Here is an 18680-nt window from a genome sequence, read left to right on the forward strand (position 1 = left end):
TACATCCCTGTACACATAGATCATATCACTATGTACCTTCCCTGTCCATGGGGAAGTTCCCATGTACATCCCTGTACACAATCACATGCAGAGGACTTGACAACCAGCTTGCATTTCTGGCTGTTTGCAGCACTTTGCATTCATGACTGCAATTTGTGTTTTTTTTCAGCAACTACCATTTATTTCATTTCTGGCCAAACACATCTTTTAACGAACAATGAGTTCACTTTACAACCCGATGTTTGCTTTACAATTGCAGTGGTTGCTTTACAACCACAGTGGTTGCTTTATAACCACAGTATTCATTTTATGACCATGTTTTCCCGAAAATAAGTCTTATTTTCTTTTGGGCTCCGAAATAAGTACTAGGGATGTCTTACCCACTTACCTTAGGACTGCCATAGCTGGACCTCCTGTGCACTGACACCTGTCGTGCTGCTGTCTGATGTACTGTGCCAATGCCACCACTCACGGTAGGAGGACACGCGGGGCAGAGTGATGGTACCATCGCTCATGGTAGGATGCCACAACGAGCATCGCACCGGTGCTGCCACTTGTGACCTCCTGCTGCAAGCAGTGGCACCGATGTGATGAGCCATGCGGCATCCTGCTGCACCAGTGCAATGTGCCATGTGGCATCCAGCCACAAGTGGCTGCAGAATTCAAGAGCAGAATGACAGTGGTTGCAGTGGTCCTAAAGTAAGCAGATGCAGGGCACATTGGGCAGCTCTACGCCCCCACCCCCAGCATAGCGCGTGCCTCGCCCACAAACTAGGGCTTATTTTGGGAGCAGGTCTTACCATGTCTCCCCAAAAGTAAGACCTACTCTGAAAATAAGCCCTAGCTTGATTTTTGGGGGGTGGGCCTAATATAAGCCCCCCCCAAATAAGCCCTAGTTTGGGGGCAAGGCGGAAGCCTAAAAATCAAGCTAGGGTGGGGGTCGGGGGGTGGAGCTGTCCCACGTGGCCGCACCCTTACATTGCAGCCAGGCCTCCCATGCAGTGACATCTGACTTGCCTCACCGGCCCATTTCTTCTGTGGTGCCCGCTAGCCAGCATTTTGCCATCAGAGGTCTTTCCGGAAGGCTTCTGATGGCAAAATGCAGGCTGGGGGGGGGGCACAGCATGCGTCAATATGGAGCTCCATTCTCAGCTGCAGAGACATTTCCTTCAGCTGCAGAAAAAGTGGGTCGGCTGGGTAGATGATACCATGGAAAAGACACCCCTCGAAAATAAGACCTATTGCCTCTTTTGGAGGCAAGACTGGGTCTTATTTTCAGGAAAATATGGTATATTAGGCATACACGTAAAAATCAAGCTAGGACTTATTTTTGGGATAGGTCTTATTTCCGGGGAAATACAATATCATATTCCCTTAATAACAGTTGCTAAAAAGGTTGTAAAATTGAGCAACTTTATGATCATCATGACACACAACAGAAATTGTGGTTCAATGACAGTTGTAAATCAAGGACCACCTGTATCTTTATAGCCTGTACAACAGGATGAAAACAGTTCCATTTTTCTTTCAGCACTATACCTGAACAAACATGAACAAACACAGCTGGGAAAATGCCTTCCTTTCCATTTAGCCTTCCTTTATACCATTCTGAATCCAGTTGTTCTAATATTAAGATACAATCTCCTTTTTTAAATGATAAATCTTCCTGTGTTTCTGCTGTAAAATCATGAAGAGCATTACACCACTGTCCAGCTTGTCCTTCCAGCTTTGAAAACAAAGAAATAATATGCATGTAAGCTTTAAACTTTCTAGTGTTACTGAGAAAACAACAGTCTATCCAATGAACTCTATACACATCATTTAATAAACTTAAACAAATTAATTACTTTAATGCAATAAATTAACATATTAGGAAAAGTAATTTTTAACTCTGCAATAAACAAAGTTGGTGAATCTTTTTGTTTCTTCTAATGTATATATTAGAATAACTGATTGTGTCTGGTTGATTACATGCTATAAAATGATAAATACATTACCTGTGTCATTGATCCTGAATGTTTACTCCTCAGTGGGAAGCTGCCATCATCTATAATAAAAGGTTAACAAATCAACATTATCAAATATTTTTAATACTATTCAGAGTTTAAATATAGTCTCTACCAGTAATATTCATAATATAATACATACAGAGAAAAACAACTTCAAGAAACAATTGTTGAAAGTCTGAAACAGAATGGTTGGATTCATTTATCACATTAATAATGTTGTTTGTTGTTTGTTTTACACTCTGCATATTGGGCAAACCTAGTCATTGTAGTTAATAAACTGTAGTTAACCGATTTATAAATTGTATAGCCGATTTTGCCATTAAATCAGCTTAGTGTGTCTTGTGAACCCAGACAGATGAGGTTTATTTAACAAAACAGAGTTACCTCTCAATTTGGTGAGATTTGTGAACTTTTCACTATAAATGTTCTATTGCATCCCACCCTGTCATTGCTTTTAAAGGGGAAAAAAACCTGTAGAAAACTTATCGTAGGCCTGAGAGACACATTCCAGCAAAAGTTATCTTAGTGCTGATATATTTTAAGGGTGATTTTTCTCAAATTGCATGTTTCTAAACAAGCATGTGATTTCTGACATTCTTTGGCCCAAGTATTTTGGAGACTGTATACAATTTTAGGATTGAATGATAAGACAGAATGCAGTGAATGGTTCTTTAATACAATCTAACACTAGTATATCACACACATGTATACAGACAGTACTCAACGTATGACTACAATTGAGCCCAAGCATTCGGTTGTTAAGTGAGTTTTGTCCCATTTTACCTTTCTTGTCAGCATTAAGTGAATCACTGCAGCAGTTACTGTAAATTAGTTACACGGTTATTCAGTGAATCTAGCTTCCCCATTGATTTTACTTGTCAGAAGGTCGCAAAAGATGATCACATGATCCCAGGACATTGCAACTGTCATAAATATGACAGAGGCTGAATTTTGATCATGTGACCATGGGGATGCTGCAATGGTCATAGGTATGAAAAACGGTCAAAAGTCTCTTTTTATTGCCATTATAACGAAGGGATTTTATTGTGCTTATGATTTTAATATAACTAAATGAACTGTTGTGAGGACTACCTGTACAATAGCTATTATAAAATTTTGTAGAAGTGTTATGATTCAACTCATACTGTATTCTTTCATTGTGTATCTATAGCATACATACTGTTTTCCCTGAAAGTAAGGCCTACCCCAAAAATAAGCTCTAGCTTGATTTTTGGGTGTGGGCCTAATATAAGCCCTACCCCCAAAATAAGCCCTAGTTTTGGGGCAAGGCACCCACTTAAAAATCAAGCTAGGGCGGGGGGGTGGATCTGCCCCATGCGCCCCACACTCACTTACCTTGCGGGCAGGCCTCTCCTCGCCAGCCCATTTCTTCTGCGGCATCTTCTGCAGCCAGGCCACCATTTCTCAGTCACAGGCCTTTCTGGAAGGCCTCTGCAGCCGAGAACCAAGCTATGGATTCAATCCATAGGTCGGTTCTGCAAGACCTCTGTGGCTGAGGTACTCAGCTGCATAGGCCTTCTGGAAAGGCTGACTGCAAAATGCAGGCTGGAATGCAGCTGCAGAATGAAGCTGCTCCTTCGGCTCCAGAAGAAATGGGCCAGATGGGCGGGGCTGTCGGTGCCGGAGGTAAGACATCCCCTGAAAATAAGACCTGGTGCCTCTTTTGGAGGCAAAAAAAATTAAAAATAAAATCCAGTCTTATTTTTGGGGAAACACGAGAATGTTTAAAGTCATGATTTTATGTTAACACAAGCACAGCATGACCAATAATAGAACATGCAAAAATACTGATTTATATAATATATAAAATATCAATGAAGGAGGTTAACATTTCTAATTTTGGTATGTGTTTTTCTATACCCAAATATTTAATTGTCTTTATTACATAAGACATTTTGTCACATTAATTATCCACTGTGAGGTGCTGTTTTTTTTGTTCACCAGTTTGTTAGTTGTTTGTTTTGTTTGTGTTTACCTGATTCAGGCAGATCTTCAATAACTTCCACAAAATTTAAGGGAAAAATTCCAGAAGTACCTCTCAGCTCTCCTTTGGCCCACTCTTCATTAATATACCCTTTTAAAATAATAGTTTCACCTTCTGAAAAACTTAATTCATCTTTCTGGTCTCCAATGTATTCAAATCTAGCTCTACATCTTGAGCCACTAAAATAACAAAGAAAGAAAAATAGTAAAAGGAAAAATATCATTCTTTCATTCATTTGTTTCACTTATTATTCGAAGTCAACTGCATTAAATATATATTCATTATTAATACAAAAAAGTAAAAATCATCTTACATCATTTAGGCTTATAATTTTATATTTGTTTATTAGACCTTTATCACATATTTCTTATTTGAATGATTTCTCTATTAGAACTTCAAAGAAATATACACTACACAATCTCTTTTTTTGTCATCACATATATATTTCTATCATATATTGTATCTGTACTTGTAGTAGAAATAGTAAAAAAAAAATTCATGTGTGTGTATGTGCATGTATATACAGACACATACACACAGAAATGCACACACGGCAAGCCATCCAAACGCTAAATATTTAAACACCAATTTAAAATCCTTAAACAATCCTGTGACTTTGTTTTGTAATGTTCTACGGTATGCTATTTTATAATTCCCTTTCCAAGAATTATTCTGTGTTTGAAGTCTCCAAGATAGGATTTTACTTGCTGTGAGTGGTAGCCAGAATACTTTTGTATGAATGGAAAATAAATCTGTGTGTTCGAGACTGAAAAGCCAACACTTCTCTGAAAACTTACACAATATTGGATGGTGAAAGCTGCTCCTTTTTCCAGCTGTTTTCTCCTGGAGTATCAATCTAGGAAGGAGACCATAAGAATATTTAACTATTTTATCTATGTACCTTAATTAATTTCTTAAAAAAAATTATTAGGGCTCTATTCCTCCTTCAAAGGTCAGGAAGGTACACAGCAAGACGCTGCAGTTGTTTAAATCAAATACATCTTTATCCTGGATTGTACTGCAGTTTCAGAAGATAGCCCTGCAAGCCATTAAGGTGGCCCAACCCCACAAATGCAGTGACTGTGAGAGCACGGTTGACTTGCTTGCAGTCGAGGATTGCATAGATCCATACCTCTCTGAGTTCCTAAAAACCCAGTCGCCAGTTTGGTTTAGTGATTGAGGCAGCAAGCTGGAAATCAGAACACTGTCAGTTCGAGTCCCACCTTAGGCATGAAAACAGGCTGGGTACCTTTGGGCCAGTCATTCTCTTTCAGCCCAACCCACCTCACAGGATTGTTGTGGGGAAAATAGGAGGAGGAGGGAGGAGGAGGTATGTTTGCTGCCTTGAGTTACAAGTAGTCCTCAATTTACAACATTTCATTTAGTGACCATTCAAAGTTACAACAGCAATGGAAAAAGTGACTTATGACCAGTTTTCACACTTAAGACCACTGCAGCACTCCCATGGTCATGTGGTCAAAATTCAGTTACTTGGCAAGTGGTTCATATTTATAACTGTTGCAGGTCCTGGAGTCATGTGATCTTCTTTTGCAACCTTATCAGAAGCAAAGTCAATGGGGAAGTAAGATTCACTTAACAACCCTGTTACTAACAACTGCAGCAATTCACTTAGCAACGGTGGCAAGGAAAGTCGTAAAATAGGGCAAAACCCACAGCCAATGTCTCACTTAACAACAGAAATTTTGGGCTCAATTGTGGTCGTAAGTTGAGGTCTAGCTGTATTTATAAAAATAATAAAGGCAGAATTTTAAAAAAGGAATTGTTAGAAAGCGGATGTAGGGATATTCCTGTGCTTTCTGTTGGCCTTTGAATTTGAACAAGAAGCCTACTTTTTATCAAACTTGCTTGGTCAAACTGCAGTTCTAACTGTATCTCGTCATATGGAAATGCTAAGCATTTACAAAAATTTAGTAAGAGGTTTTGTTTTGTTGTCATTCTTCAGTCAGCAAATTAGAAGATGCACCATTGTACTTCCTTCTGATTTTCATTTCTTGGAAACTACAAATTTTATGCTAACAATCCTCTCTTGATTGCTCATATAATGACTAAAATCAACACTATTTGTAATTTTAAAAATTACAATTTTTTGCTTTTGCTTTCTGCTCCTAATTGACACTGTGGTCTATTATGAATGTTTTCCCTTCATAGCGGTTAGCATTGTTATTCAAACTTTATACACTTCAGTAGGGTTTTTCTCCTTTCATCACCAAAAAAATATATGTCTCAAATTCTACCATTTTATTCATACAAAAGAAAACAAAAATTAAGTATCTGATTGTAATAATATATTACCCAGTGTCTCTAGTATGATATTCTTAATGTATTGTACTTGCTGGATAGTCCCACTGCTGTTTCCCTGATGGCAGGAACTCCAGCTAACCATAGTCTTGAAAATACTGTGGCCAGGTAAGAAAAAAAGGAAAAAATGTTCTACAAATACATCTACAAAGACGATTAGGGGGCTGGAGGCTAAAACTGAAGAATGGTTGCAGGAACTGGGTATATCTAGTCAAACTAAAAAAAAGGTCTAGGGGTGACATGATAGCAATCTTCCAATATTTGAAGGGCTGTCATACATAAGAGGTGGTCAACCTATTCTCCAAAACACCTGAAGGCAGGACAAAAAGTAACAATTGGAAACTTATCAAGGAGAGATCCAACCTAGAACTAAGGAGAACAGTGGGAACAATTCATCAGTGAAACAGCTTGCCTTTAGAATTGTGGGTGCTCCGTCACTGGAGGTTTTTAAGAAGAGATTAGACAACATTTGTCTGAAATGGTGTAGGATCTCCTGTTGAGCAGGGGGTTGGACTAGAAGATCTGCAAGGTCCTTTCCAACTCTATTATTCTGCTGCAGCTTTTTAAAAAGAAATTCTGGGAAAGCTTAGACCAGCGGTTCTCAACCTATGGGTCACGACCCCATTTGGGGTCGATCGACCATTTCTCGGGGGTCGCCAAACAAGCCGATCCGCCATTTTTCCCCCTCGGGGGGCGCCGCCACGCATGCGCGCTACGCATGGGGGTGCTGCCGTGCATGGGGGCGCCGCCGCGCATGCGCGGCACGTTTGTGTGACGGGGGTCACCGTCACACAAACGTTGAGAAGCACTGGCTTAGACCAAGTCATCTGATAAATTAAAATGATTGTCTCTGGAAGGACATTTCAGGGAAAAGATGTTTTAAAGACTTCACGTTAATTAACTCACTAAAATGGAAAACTAAAAATCGTATTACAGTATTAAAAAATCTCTATTTATACCAAACTGACACCCCATACCCACTAGTGAAATCCGTGTTATTCTTCCTTCCTTACTAATATCAGATATATGGGGATTGACATTTTTGGATTATCATCAGGATCACACAAAATGTTAAGCAATGATATAGTGGTAAGATTGTTAGTGCTAATCCAGCGTAGCTGGTAGAATATTAATATACCAACTGAAATTTAGCAAAGATCCTCCTCATTTGTACTTCTAGTGGACCTATCTCTTTCTGCTTCTGTTCCTCTCTTCCTTCCTTTGAAGAAATACTACTCCCAACCCAAATAGCGATCTTTCCAATCCTGGACCTAAGGATCAAAGTCATAAAGTCAATTTCTAGCTCCATCAAGGGAGGGATCTCTGCATATTGATGACATTGCACTCTAAATCTCTGGATGATCACAGTGGATCAAGCAGTGTCCTTCAAACTTCATTCAGTTTTGCATGACTTTACTGAATATTACAAAATTTTATTGGTGAGTCATTCACATGTGATTATAATACTGAAATGGAGCCAGGGAACACAATCATATCAGATACACCCAGGAAAAATCTAAAAGCAAAACCGCACTACGTACCCTGGTTAATTTATGAGCACATTTGAATTAAGTAAAGCGTATTTTCACACTTAATTTCAATTTATTGTGAAAATGAAAACCATAAAGATCAAGAAAGATGCAAATTTAAATAGATTTGCTGCATGTTACAAAAAATATGATATCTACTTTGTGCACTCAAGCAAGATTTAACTGCATGATATGCTCAACAAAATGCACAAGAAAAAAATTAAATTAGAACTCAAATGTGAACCCAAATGAAATACAATATATTTCACTTACAACAATTTTGACAAAGCTAGCCGGAAAAATTCCAGTACGATTTTTGCATTTTCCTCTATACCACTCATCATCTATTTTTTCCAGAAGAAAAACTGTGTCTCCAGTACTAAGGTCCAAATCATCATTATGCTCTATAGAAAAATAAAAATTAAAACTGTTTTAGTTGATAGCTTAGGCTATCTCACTTAGGCTAAAATCTATTTCTGGTAGCTACATTACATAAATATAGGCCAAAGGAACAGGCAGCTAATAGCATTAAAAGTAATTGCTCTTTTACTAAGGAGTACAAAAAGAAAGTGATGAAACTCTTCTGTGGAGAAGAAAGCAACCTAAGCAGAAAAACCAAAGGAAAAAAAGTGAAACTGTAATCATTAAGAACAGAGGCTTCAAGCATTTGCTAATATTTCTCTCCCCACCAGTCTTCCCACCAAGGAATATGCCAGAAGCAAAAGGTTTTGAATTTAATGTCAGGACATGGCAATTGCCCTTTAACAACTAACACGCCTTAAGATCAGTACAATCAAGGGATTCAAATTCTAGTATAATGCAAACAGTAAACCAACGTATATTAAGAATCGTTCAAAAAGCAAAACTATATTTTCATTTACTCTGATGTCACTTCTTACCTGCTGTGAAATTATGCAGCACTATTGCATGAGGAACATTTGAATCACTCATCTTCTGCATATTAGCTGAATCCTTAAAAACACAACAGATTTGGCAATTACGATACCCAATATTCTATAATTTCTTGAGTAAAATACTTTCTTCACTGATTTCAAGTGCAAAATCCCCCAAAGCTAAAGAGAATCAATTTAGAGTTTAATACAGCCAATCTTGTTGAAAATTAGTAAGTCAACACGGTGCATGCATCATCAAAAACAAAATCAGCTTTGCACGATCTGCTTTGGGTACTTGGAATTAAATATTTCCAAGTAAGATTCCTTCCTCCTTGTTTTTTATATTTTCTAATTTTTCTAAATGCTAACATTATAACAGTGACAGTAACACCGAATCCCTTTGATAAATAGTTACTATTCTAAAACACAACATGTTTTTGGAAGATGTTTTATTTGTTCAATTCATATACCACCTCAATTGTCCAAGGGACTCTTATTAAATCTTCAATGGAATCCAACATGATAAAACACTTAACAGACCCTTACATTGCTGCAAAAATTATATTTGGGATTAGGATGTACCAAATGTATCCCAGGTAATATTGTATGCCTAGAATAGTGTTTAATTATTGAAATTTATACTTGCTATTTGCTTTGCACCCTCAGGGTAGATTATCTGTATTTGGGATAAATGAACTTTGCCAGTTTCACCTCCATGTTTGCATTCTATGTAGGTATTTTCAACTTGATCCACCAGAACAAGTACATCTCCACACTTTAAAATTATAAAAGGTTAGCAGATTGATGACTAAACATATTTATAAACTTCCATAGCTGTAGAAATCAGCATTACCTTACAACAGAGATGTCCAGCATTTTGAGATGAAATGTCTTCTTTAGCAATTCCATGATGCACAGGAAGCTTGAAATAAATTATTCACATTTCCATCAAAAATAACTTTTGACAATCTAATATACATTTTCATGTTTTATTATTTGTCATGAAAATGCATTCAAGCATTACATATCATTTTCTTTTCTGGGATTCATTTTGGAGATCTAAATGAACTGTTACTCAGTCAATCCTATAACTAGTTAATTCCAGTTCTTTATTTACAAAATGAGAGATCCCTGGTTTGAATCTTGCACAAGGTTCGGTATTCCTTTTAGTTCTCATAGGTGAAAGTTTTTGTCTATAATTGCTGATGAAAAGTTGAAATAATTACCTCTTTTGTTACTTGATATGTTTCAAGAACTGATACTTGCCCACACAGCTACTAAAATGTTAAATTTTATATCCCAAAAGGGAGAAAAATGATGCAAGTCTATAAAACTCCAGTGCCACCAGAAAGTACATCTGGAAATATGATATATTTTATTTGCTAAATGTTTATACAATTAAAATAAATCTGCCTACTCTTTTAATAAGAGACAATATGTGCAAAGTCAATCTCCCCCTAATGAAATTAATCTTCTTACCATGTATTTATTGTACAGAGGATGACCTGGCTTGGGTCGAGGGGGTAAAACTGAGCCATGTTTTTTAAAATCATCACTCTTTGTTTTTTTTATTCCCAATCCAAGCATGCTAGATTTCTTATGGAGTGTTACATCAGATGATGAGCGTGGAAATCTATCAGTATCTGATGAGATTTTGGTGGATTTTGGTGGTGGTGGTCTTCCTGGGGCACCTTTAGGTGCAAAAGGTCGAGATGGTATGATTTTCTCCTGAACAGGTCTAGAAATTATGAAGAAAGCGTGGTATTAAAAAGATATTTTATTCTAATTATATTACAAATACACTCTGAATTATTAAAAACTATTGCTAGATTAATTATCATCAACTCATTTTTGATTCCAGGTGACCATGAAGATAGAGTTTGTCCACAAAGATCTATTCCTAACTTTCTCTCATCTGACTGTTCCCTAGGCAACATCTCTTCTCTCCTCCCCCTCGTCTCCCAAAAACATTTCCACATACCATTACAATTATTGATACATAACAAGTAATGTTGATCCCTATTACAGAGTTTTTTAAAGCATCTGCTAAGAGTACTATATTCATTGCAACTAAGCTGAGTGAAATGCTATGTTAGAGGATCAGTGATTATTAAACTATATTCTTATTCATGATATACAATATATAATTTATCCCTTCTATAAAAATGAAATTCACATGCCAAATGTATGCATCTCATCAATATTATATTAGCTATCTGAAAATAAAATGAGAAGAGTATCTACGTGGAAGTTTTTGGGTAAAACAGCATATAGTTAGACAATTTCAAGCAAGGAAACAGCACAAAAAGGATTGCATTGGCTTGACTAAAACATTAGAATTCCAGTGGCTAAAACCATTAGAATCCCACTGGAAGCAACTTCATTGTTAGATTCCCCTATTCAATACTTGGCACTTTGTTTTGTTTTTCTAATTAATGTAATGCATTAGTTTACCTTGTGCAATTTGTTAAGCAGATTAAAATGTACATAAAGATTTCTTTAAAATTAAAACTGGAGATCTGCTTTGGTTTCTTCACAATAACAACAAACACTGATTTACTAATATACATTCTCCCGTAACTTCATAACAGTCTATTCTGCTAAATATTATGAATGGGTCAGACTGTGAATGTAATTATTTCTATCTTCTAGGGCAAAATAAGAGAATAATCAATATAATCCATACATAGTCCATATGTATTTTAAAATGGTAGAATATTTTATATTTTGCTATATAATGCAACAAATTAAAACTATACAACTAATATTAATATTATCATGGTAGCAGAATATGTACTGCACAACATCAATCCCTTTACCTGTGCTACTCATTTTGATACTCACCTTGGAGGCAGAACAGGGTCATTCCTGAATGGCTGTATCAAGCCGGGCTGTTCAGGTTCCTATTGGTCATTAAATGTTATTATTATTTGGACAAAAACATATTAGAATTGTTATGATCATTTCAAAGGAAAATACAAGATAAGAAAAGGAGTGGTAATTGCCTGGACAAATCTATACAAATTTTTTGGCAACATTTTTGGCCAAATGCCTTCTTCCTAAGACTAAGAAAGAGAGAGCCAGCTGACTTCATGATTAAGGTAGACTAGAACTCAAGTTTCCCAGTTTCTAACCTGGTGCTTTAGCCATTACACTACACATGCTTTTGCATATATACAGGTAGTCCTCAAGTTATGGCTGCACTTCGAACCAGAATGTCTATTACTAAACAATCTGAAATTTGCAATGTCACATAATCACATTGCTTAGTGATGGCAGTCCACGGAATCCCTGTTGCTATTGTTAAGGGAGGGTTGTGGGTCATTAAGCAAGCAGCTCCTCACAACTTCCTGCTGGTTTCCAACAACCACAAGTCAGTGGGGAAGCCATCAGGAAGTTGTAAGTCTTAGGAAGCTTGGATATAGGCGCAGGCAGATAAGTGACTGCTGCCCGGAGGGGGAGGAGAGTGAAGTGTGGCTGCAGAAGTCCAGAAAAAGCATGACAGTGCTTGGGGTGGTTACCATTGGGTGGGAGAGAATGCACAAAGGTGCACAGAGAGGTGCAAACATTGCAAGTCTCAGGGAGGTGCATGAGGGTGTGTAGGTGGCAGGGGAGGGGCGACTCAAGCAGAGTGTGCAAGGGAACGTGGGTGGTAGGGGAGATTCAATGCAAGTGCAGCAGGGTTAGGGTGGTTGCTGACCTTGTTAAAAATGGATGAGCTCTTTACTTCAATCCATGATATGATTAAATGTCAAAAAGTACAAGACAGAAGGGACAATTTTTCAGAATTTCATATGAGTGGTCTTTCATATGAGTGATTCAACAACACATAGTACGAATTAAAGCAGACTTATATACTATCTAGGAAAATTGGTTGGAATTAGGCAAGGTAAGTGTAGTAACCAAAGCAGGAACTGGATATGTCTGAATTCAAGGAATCTGAGTTTATTTCTTTGAAGATTCTAGCAATTTTCTCACCTGTACCATTTTGGGGAGGGGGGAAAGTACCTAATTGGTGAAATATGCATATTAAGCAGTGTAACACCTTTAAGGACATTTAGCCAAAAATACAGTGACTCAATTATAATTCCTGCTTGATGCAGGAAACCAGAGCTAAAGCATGTAGTAGATTCCTCTGCTAGGCTTTCATTAACACAGCATACATTGTCTGTATAAAGAATTATCTTCAGTGAAAAGAAATTTTGCTTAAAGATTAACTAAAATAATTCAATATTGTGGCTTCCTTTTTTTTAGGAAGGATGGAAGGAAGGAAGGAAGGAAGGAAGGAAGGAAGGAAGGAAGGAAGGAAGGAAGGAAGGGAAAATGCATTACCTTGTTAAGTATGTCGATGTTATTAAGTTTTCCAGTTGCAATACTAGATGTGTTTCCAATTGGTTTCTCTGTAGGTAGTGGAGGAGGAGGGCTTTCCAGAATGTCATTTAAAGCTGCAAAAATATTTATAATTTCCCAATATTAACTATCAAAATTCTGAGTTATTTAAGAAAAGTTATTCTACAAAAATATTCAGTGGAAAAATATAACAGATCTCACTGATATACAGTGGAATTGCACTACAGGTAGTCCTCAAGTTACAGTGGCAATTGGGACCAGGATTGCCGTCACTAAGGAACGGAGTTGTTAAACACAACATCACATGACTGCATCGCTTAATCCTGATTGCCATCATACTCCCAAGACATTCAAGTCAAGAAGCATCAGGAATCCCTGGTAAAGAGCACCAGGGTGTCATAGCTGGGTGGGGTAAACCCTAGCACTAGCTGCCTGCCAATTGGGGGAAAGGTTTGCTGCAGTGTGTTCAGGATAGGAAGGCCTGGGAAGGAAGGTGCAGGTGCTTGCGGTCCAGGAAGGCCTGAGAAGGAGGACGTAAAGTGCAGAGAGGCCCAGGAAGGAGGGCACTGGTAGGTGCATGTTTGCAAGCAAAAAGGGAAAGGAAAGCATGGTGCATGCAAGTTAAGTGAGGCAGGGAGGACAGTGCAGTACATGCAAGCAAGCAAAGGGGGAAGAAAGAAAGAGCAAAGAAAAGCTGGGGAGTGATGTGAGGAATACTTAAGGTACCTAACTGGCTTGACTTTGCTTGGGGGAAGCTGGTAGGGAAAGTTGCAAATAGCAACTATATGACTATGAGATGCTGCAACCAGTTGTAAGTGTGAACTGGTTGCTAAGTACCCATATTTTGTTTACATGACTATAGGAACATTGCAACAATCATAACCATTCATATGTCCCTTTATTCAGTGGCCTTGTACTTCAAACAGTTATTGTACATATTGTTGTATGTTGAGGGTTACCTCTTTGTAAGTATAAATTGACAACATTAAAATGTATGGATTCCAGTTTCCAGAATTTCCAGCCAAAGTCTACACATCTTAAAGTTGCCAAGTTTGAAAAACATTGATGTATGAAGAGCATTTGATTATTTTTAAGGGTACACAATTAAGAAATGCAGATCACTACAGAGACTCATGCTGGAAACCTGTCAAATTAGCTTGGGTCAGGCTGCTTGCTGTGCAAAATTTAACTTAGTTTAATACTTAACAAGGCTTTTTTGTTTATTTTTTTCCTCTCTATCCAATTACCTCTTTCCCTTGCCTTAATTCTACCCAGTTTTTTCTTTCTTTTTCTTTCTTTCTTTCCTTTTTTCCTCTTTCCTTCTTTCCTTCCTTTCTCTTTTTTTAAGGACAGCTATGACACTTTTTCATTGCTATCTCCATTCTGCTTTTCCCTACTTTTTTTCCCTGTTCCCCCTAGAAGGAGAGAGGGGAGTAAGAGTAAATATTGAATTATTATTTATTTGATTAGCTGCCCAACTCTAATGGACTCATGATGGTTTACTTGAGCCTTGAGAAAAGGAAACCTAAATTCAAAAAATTTAAGTACACATACATGTATATAAATATCTGAACATACATGAAATCTCCAGTTTTCTTTCATTTAGAATTGGCAAGCTCAATTTAACAAGAAGGGGGGGGAGGATATTTGTGATTATAATTTTTAAAATATTCTTTCTTTTTTCAGGGGGTATCTAAAACGTAGAAAAATCATCCTTTGAGGTAATATGTTCTATCAAAAACAACTTTAGGCCAAGATAGATTTCTCAGGATTATATATTTCATACAGGATGGATGGATGGATGAATGGATGGATGGATATTATAGATATTACCTTTCGCTGGTTTAGATGGAATTCGGATTACAGTAGGTTTACGAACAACAGCTGGCTGAACTGGTTGCTCTTTCGCAGATTCAGCTTTGGATGGCAAATTAGTAAGATCTAAGAAAAATGCAAAACATAGCATTTTATTCTGTCCCCATTCAAGAGGAAATATTAGTAACACTCATAGAAATTTAGGGTTGTATGCTGAAAGAAATACTATATCACAGGGACTAAAGTTTAAATTTATTTCAATAAGGGAATTCCAGCCCAGTAAAGATAAGAGTGTCTTTCAAAATATTGCAAACGAGGAACAAATTTCAGCCTTATCTATTATGTGGCATCCGTAATCAGTTATGGAATCTGAAGAATTAAATTCAAATAACTCACACAAAGCTTCTCCTTAAAAAGTTCAATAATAAAGAATGTTTTTTTTAAAATTAGTTTACAAGATTTTTTTAATCTAACTCCTTTTTCCTTGCATTAATCCTGATGAATAAGACTGTGTGAATCCTGCTCCTTTGGTCTAATGTTATTAGGGGCTTGATAGCTTCCCTCTAAAGAGAACATTTCACTCACATTTATTCTCAGGGTTTTGTTTTTTTTTCAATTTGCCCTGAACATTCTTTGGCTGCTGAGCTTGCTTTTTTTTGGCCATTCGATGTGTGTGTGTTTTGGTTCATTATTATCTTTTACTTCCTATAAAGCTTTCCAAAATACACATAACATCTATCATATCCGGCTTCACATTGAAAGACTACAAAAGCCACTTTCAGTTGCCAGTTATCTCATTCTTCAGTTCTGGATAGGCCTGCAGCAACTTAGATTTCTCACAGTGCCAATGTGATGATGCCAGTTCACATTTACAGGAATGACAGCCAGTTACTAAGCCACTGAACACACATTGGGAAGCATGATTTTGTTCATATAAAGAAAAGGCAAATGTACCAGCCCCTCTCTTTCCTAAATAGGAAAAAAGTGTTATTTTCTAGGGTGTTCTAGGGAGTATTTGTTGTGCTTAATCTGGAAATAAAAGAAAGGGTATACTATTTTTCCTATATCTTTCATTAAATTTAATAAATAAATGGCTGGAATTATCCTCAGGGGCTGAGAGAGATGCAGGGAAAAGAAGCAGAGGACTTTAAGATCCAAGTTATCTTTAGGAAATAAGAAAATATTTTAATAGTAGCTACGTTAGTTTTATTTAAATTGTTTAAGTGTAATGCTTTTTATATTTATACACAAATTCAGTTATTGTATTTATTTCATCCTTTTATGTGCATATCAGGTTATTCACAAAAACACTTCTTTTCAGTTCTCTTCACATCATGTTTTTTTCTCTAAGAAATTCTATGTAACGCAAAATACGAGATGATTAGAAGAAATCAGTACCATCTTGTGGCTTTTGAATTTTTGAGTTTAATTTATCTGCCAACTGCTGTAATTCACCAACTCTGTACACTAGCTCTTGCAACAATGAATACATAGGCCAAGAGTTATATAAATTTATATACAGACACACACATACCCTTTTTTATTTACTCTTGTACGATTTTTTTATTTACTCTTGTGAGGTCTTTCTCCCAGGGTGGAAGTAGTGGAGGTGACAGAGAAATGGAATGATACCACCTGTAGTCACTTGCCTTGATGCTATATGGCCAGGAGGTGCAATTACTCTCTCATTCTTATTTTTACCTTCTTACTTGCCAACACTCTCTCACACTCAAAGTTAAAGGGGAGGATGCAAGGCCATGATGCCTCTTTCGTTCACCTCTTGAACAGAGTTGGTAGCAGGAACTACCAAGCCAGTACCCCAGAGCAGGAGTTGGGACCAAAGGGTGAAGACCATAAAATTTTGAGAGAGGATGTGTGAACTCTTCAGCCAATCACCCTATGAATTCAGCTTGAATGCCACCACATGAACCACCCCAAACAGAAAAAAGAACTATTTTCATAATTATAATTTTTCACCCTATAACTTGGTCACATTGATGGGATGGAAATAACTGCAGGAATTTCCTGGTTTTAAATTCATAAACCAGTTCTATATTTTTTAAAGTAAATTGTAATCTTCATTCTTTAGTATCTAAATTAACTAGAGCTTCAACAGAAAATCAGGTTTTTTTAGTACCATTTTATTTTCATATAAATAAAGTACAACTGATCTATTTAAAAATATCTGCCTATAAACATTATTAAATATAATAAGTTTCTTCTTTAATTGGGACCTTTGCTATCCACTGGTTTATAAATCAGTATATAAAATTGCATTTCTAATATACACATATCTAAACAAAAGTAGTCTATTTCACACAAACAGCTAATATTCTAGAGCTAAAAATGTACTAAGCCTAATATAGGAATTATTAGTTTACACCAACTAATTAACAGCATCAATATGTTCCATTTCCATTTCTAGTAACAATAATTAGGTTATTAAATTTCAAAAGCGTTCACAATGGTTCCCAGAATTGCATTCACTCTTGCAACTATTTGGGTTTGACATGTAAACTCATACATATACATTTGTTTAACTCTTAATCTCTCTGGTGCATATCTCCTCAATGTTATTATCAGACCTCAAACTTAGTATTTTTTATGCAAGCCTTACAAAAATTTAATAAAAAATAATTGAACTGAATTTCAAAAAAATCAATCATAAGCTAGTGCCTGTTTTTTTCTGTTCAATTACAGACTAATATTCAGTTCCATTTGTTGTAAAAGTAAATTCTGAAGAAGGATAATTCTGTCAGTATTTGAAATAACTAAAATTTCATAATTCAAAGAAGACCAAATGTTTACAAATTTTAATGAGAAAGGAAGGATTTGAGAAATTGGAAAACAAATTATTATGAAATATTTCTGGGCAAGTATGTGCAAGCTTACACTTTAAGAATAATCTGAAAAAAAATATTAAAAGTTTATTACTATACTGGATAGTATAAAATATATTTATACAATACTATATGTCTTCTTTCCCTCCCCTTCAAATATGCAAAATGGTGGAGGGGTTCCAGATAAATAAGCACAAAACGAGCAATGAGAATTGGAGGGATTCCAGATAAATAAGTAACAAAAGGAATAATGGTAACAGAACAGAAAGAATAAAATACAATAATTCAGGGCTGAAAGAGAGGTCCTTGGTGCTCCCTGAGCGTGGTTGTTTTCTTGCAGGCGTTTCATTATCTCTAAACTAGGTAACATCATTAGTGCTAGTCAGGAGTGGAATTTCTGACCTGATGTTACCTAGTTTGAAACATTTATAGAAGCTTCTTGCAATTTACAGTATTTACTGTCAGATGTGGCAATAGCATTTTCAAAACATTGTTTTCCTTTGCTGTAATTCAAGCATGTGTTTTCTAAGAAATCAAAGATAAGGAGGGCCACTCCAGAATTCAGTTTCCTTAAAGTTAAGCACACAAACCAATCCTGGCTATAACCTGAAAGCTTATCTGGAGTCTTTGACATATTGTAATCCAAAGTACCGTAATTTCCAGCGTATAAGACGACCCCTGACTTCGGCGCCGATTTCCGCGCTTTAGAAAGTCGTCTTATATGCCGGAAAATACGGTAATAGCATTTACCTTTTATCATATTTCCGTTATCATATTTTATCATGTTCTGGAGAACATGGAAGATAGTAACAAATAAACAAAAATCCAGTAATTCTGCAAACCCGTGTATTTGGAGGCTAAAGTCAAATAAGAATATTGTAATATTGAATAGGCATTGATTTGATACCACAGCCCTCAAC

General features: G+C 36.6%; 1 protein-coding gene across 3 annotated transcripts in view; it reads right to left on the bottom strand.

Moving 5' to 3' along the window:
• The window catches only part of SH3D19 (SH3 domain containing 19), a 66775-nt gene that overhangs the window by 5992 nt on the left and 42103 nt on the right, over nucleotides 1–18680 (bottom strand). For all 3 annotated transcript variants that reach the window (XM_039346419.1, XM_039346418.1, XM_039346417.1), the window contains 11 exons: nucleotides 14939–15046; nucleotides 13088–13200; nucleotides 11600–11658; nucleotides 10235–10493; nucleotides 9609–9677; nucleotides 8762–8834; nucleotides 8136–8266; nucleotides 4812–4870; nucleotides 4006–4193; nucleotides 1998–2047; nucleotides 1540–1726 (listed from right to left, as the gene is read on the bottom strand). In XM_039346419.1, the coding sequence (XP_039202353.1) occupies nucleotides 1540–1726; nucleotides 1998–2047; nucleotides 4006–4193; nucleotides 4812–4870; nucleotides 8136–8266; nucleotides 8762–8834; nucleotides 9609–9677; nucleotides 10235–10493; nucleotides 11600–11658; nucleotides 13088–13200; nucleotides 14939–15046 (1296 nt within the window). The remainder of the gene's footprint in view (nucleotides 1–1539; nucleotides 1727–1997; nucleotides 2048–4005; nucleotides 4194–4811; nucleotides 4871–8135; nucleotides 8267–8761; nucleotides 8835–9608; nucleotides 9678–10234; nucleotides 10494–11599; nucleotides 11659–13087; nucleotides 13201–14938; nucleotides 15047–18680) is intronic.

The sequence above is a fragment of the Crotalus tigris genome, unplaced genomic scaffold (assembly GCF_016545835.1).
Source record: "Crotalus tigris isolate CLP2741 ecotype Arizona unplaced genomic scaffold, ASM1654583v1 scf7180000017994.786943, whole genome shotgun sequence".
NCBI lineage: Eukaryota > Metazoa > Chordata > Lepidosauria > Squamata > Viperidae > Crotalus > Crotalus tigris.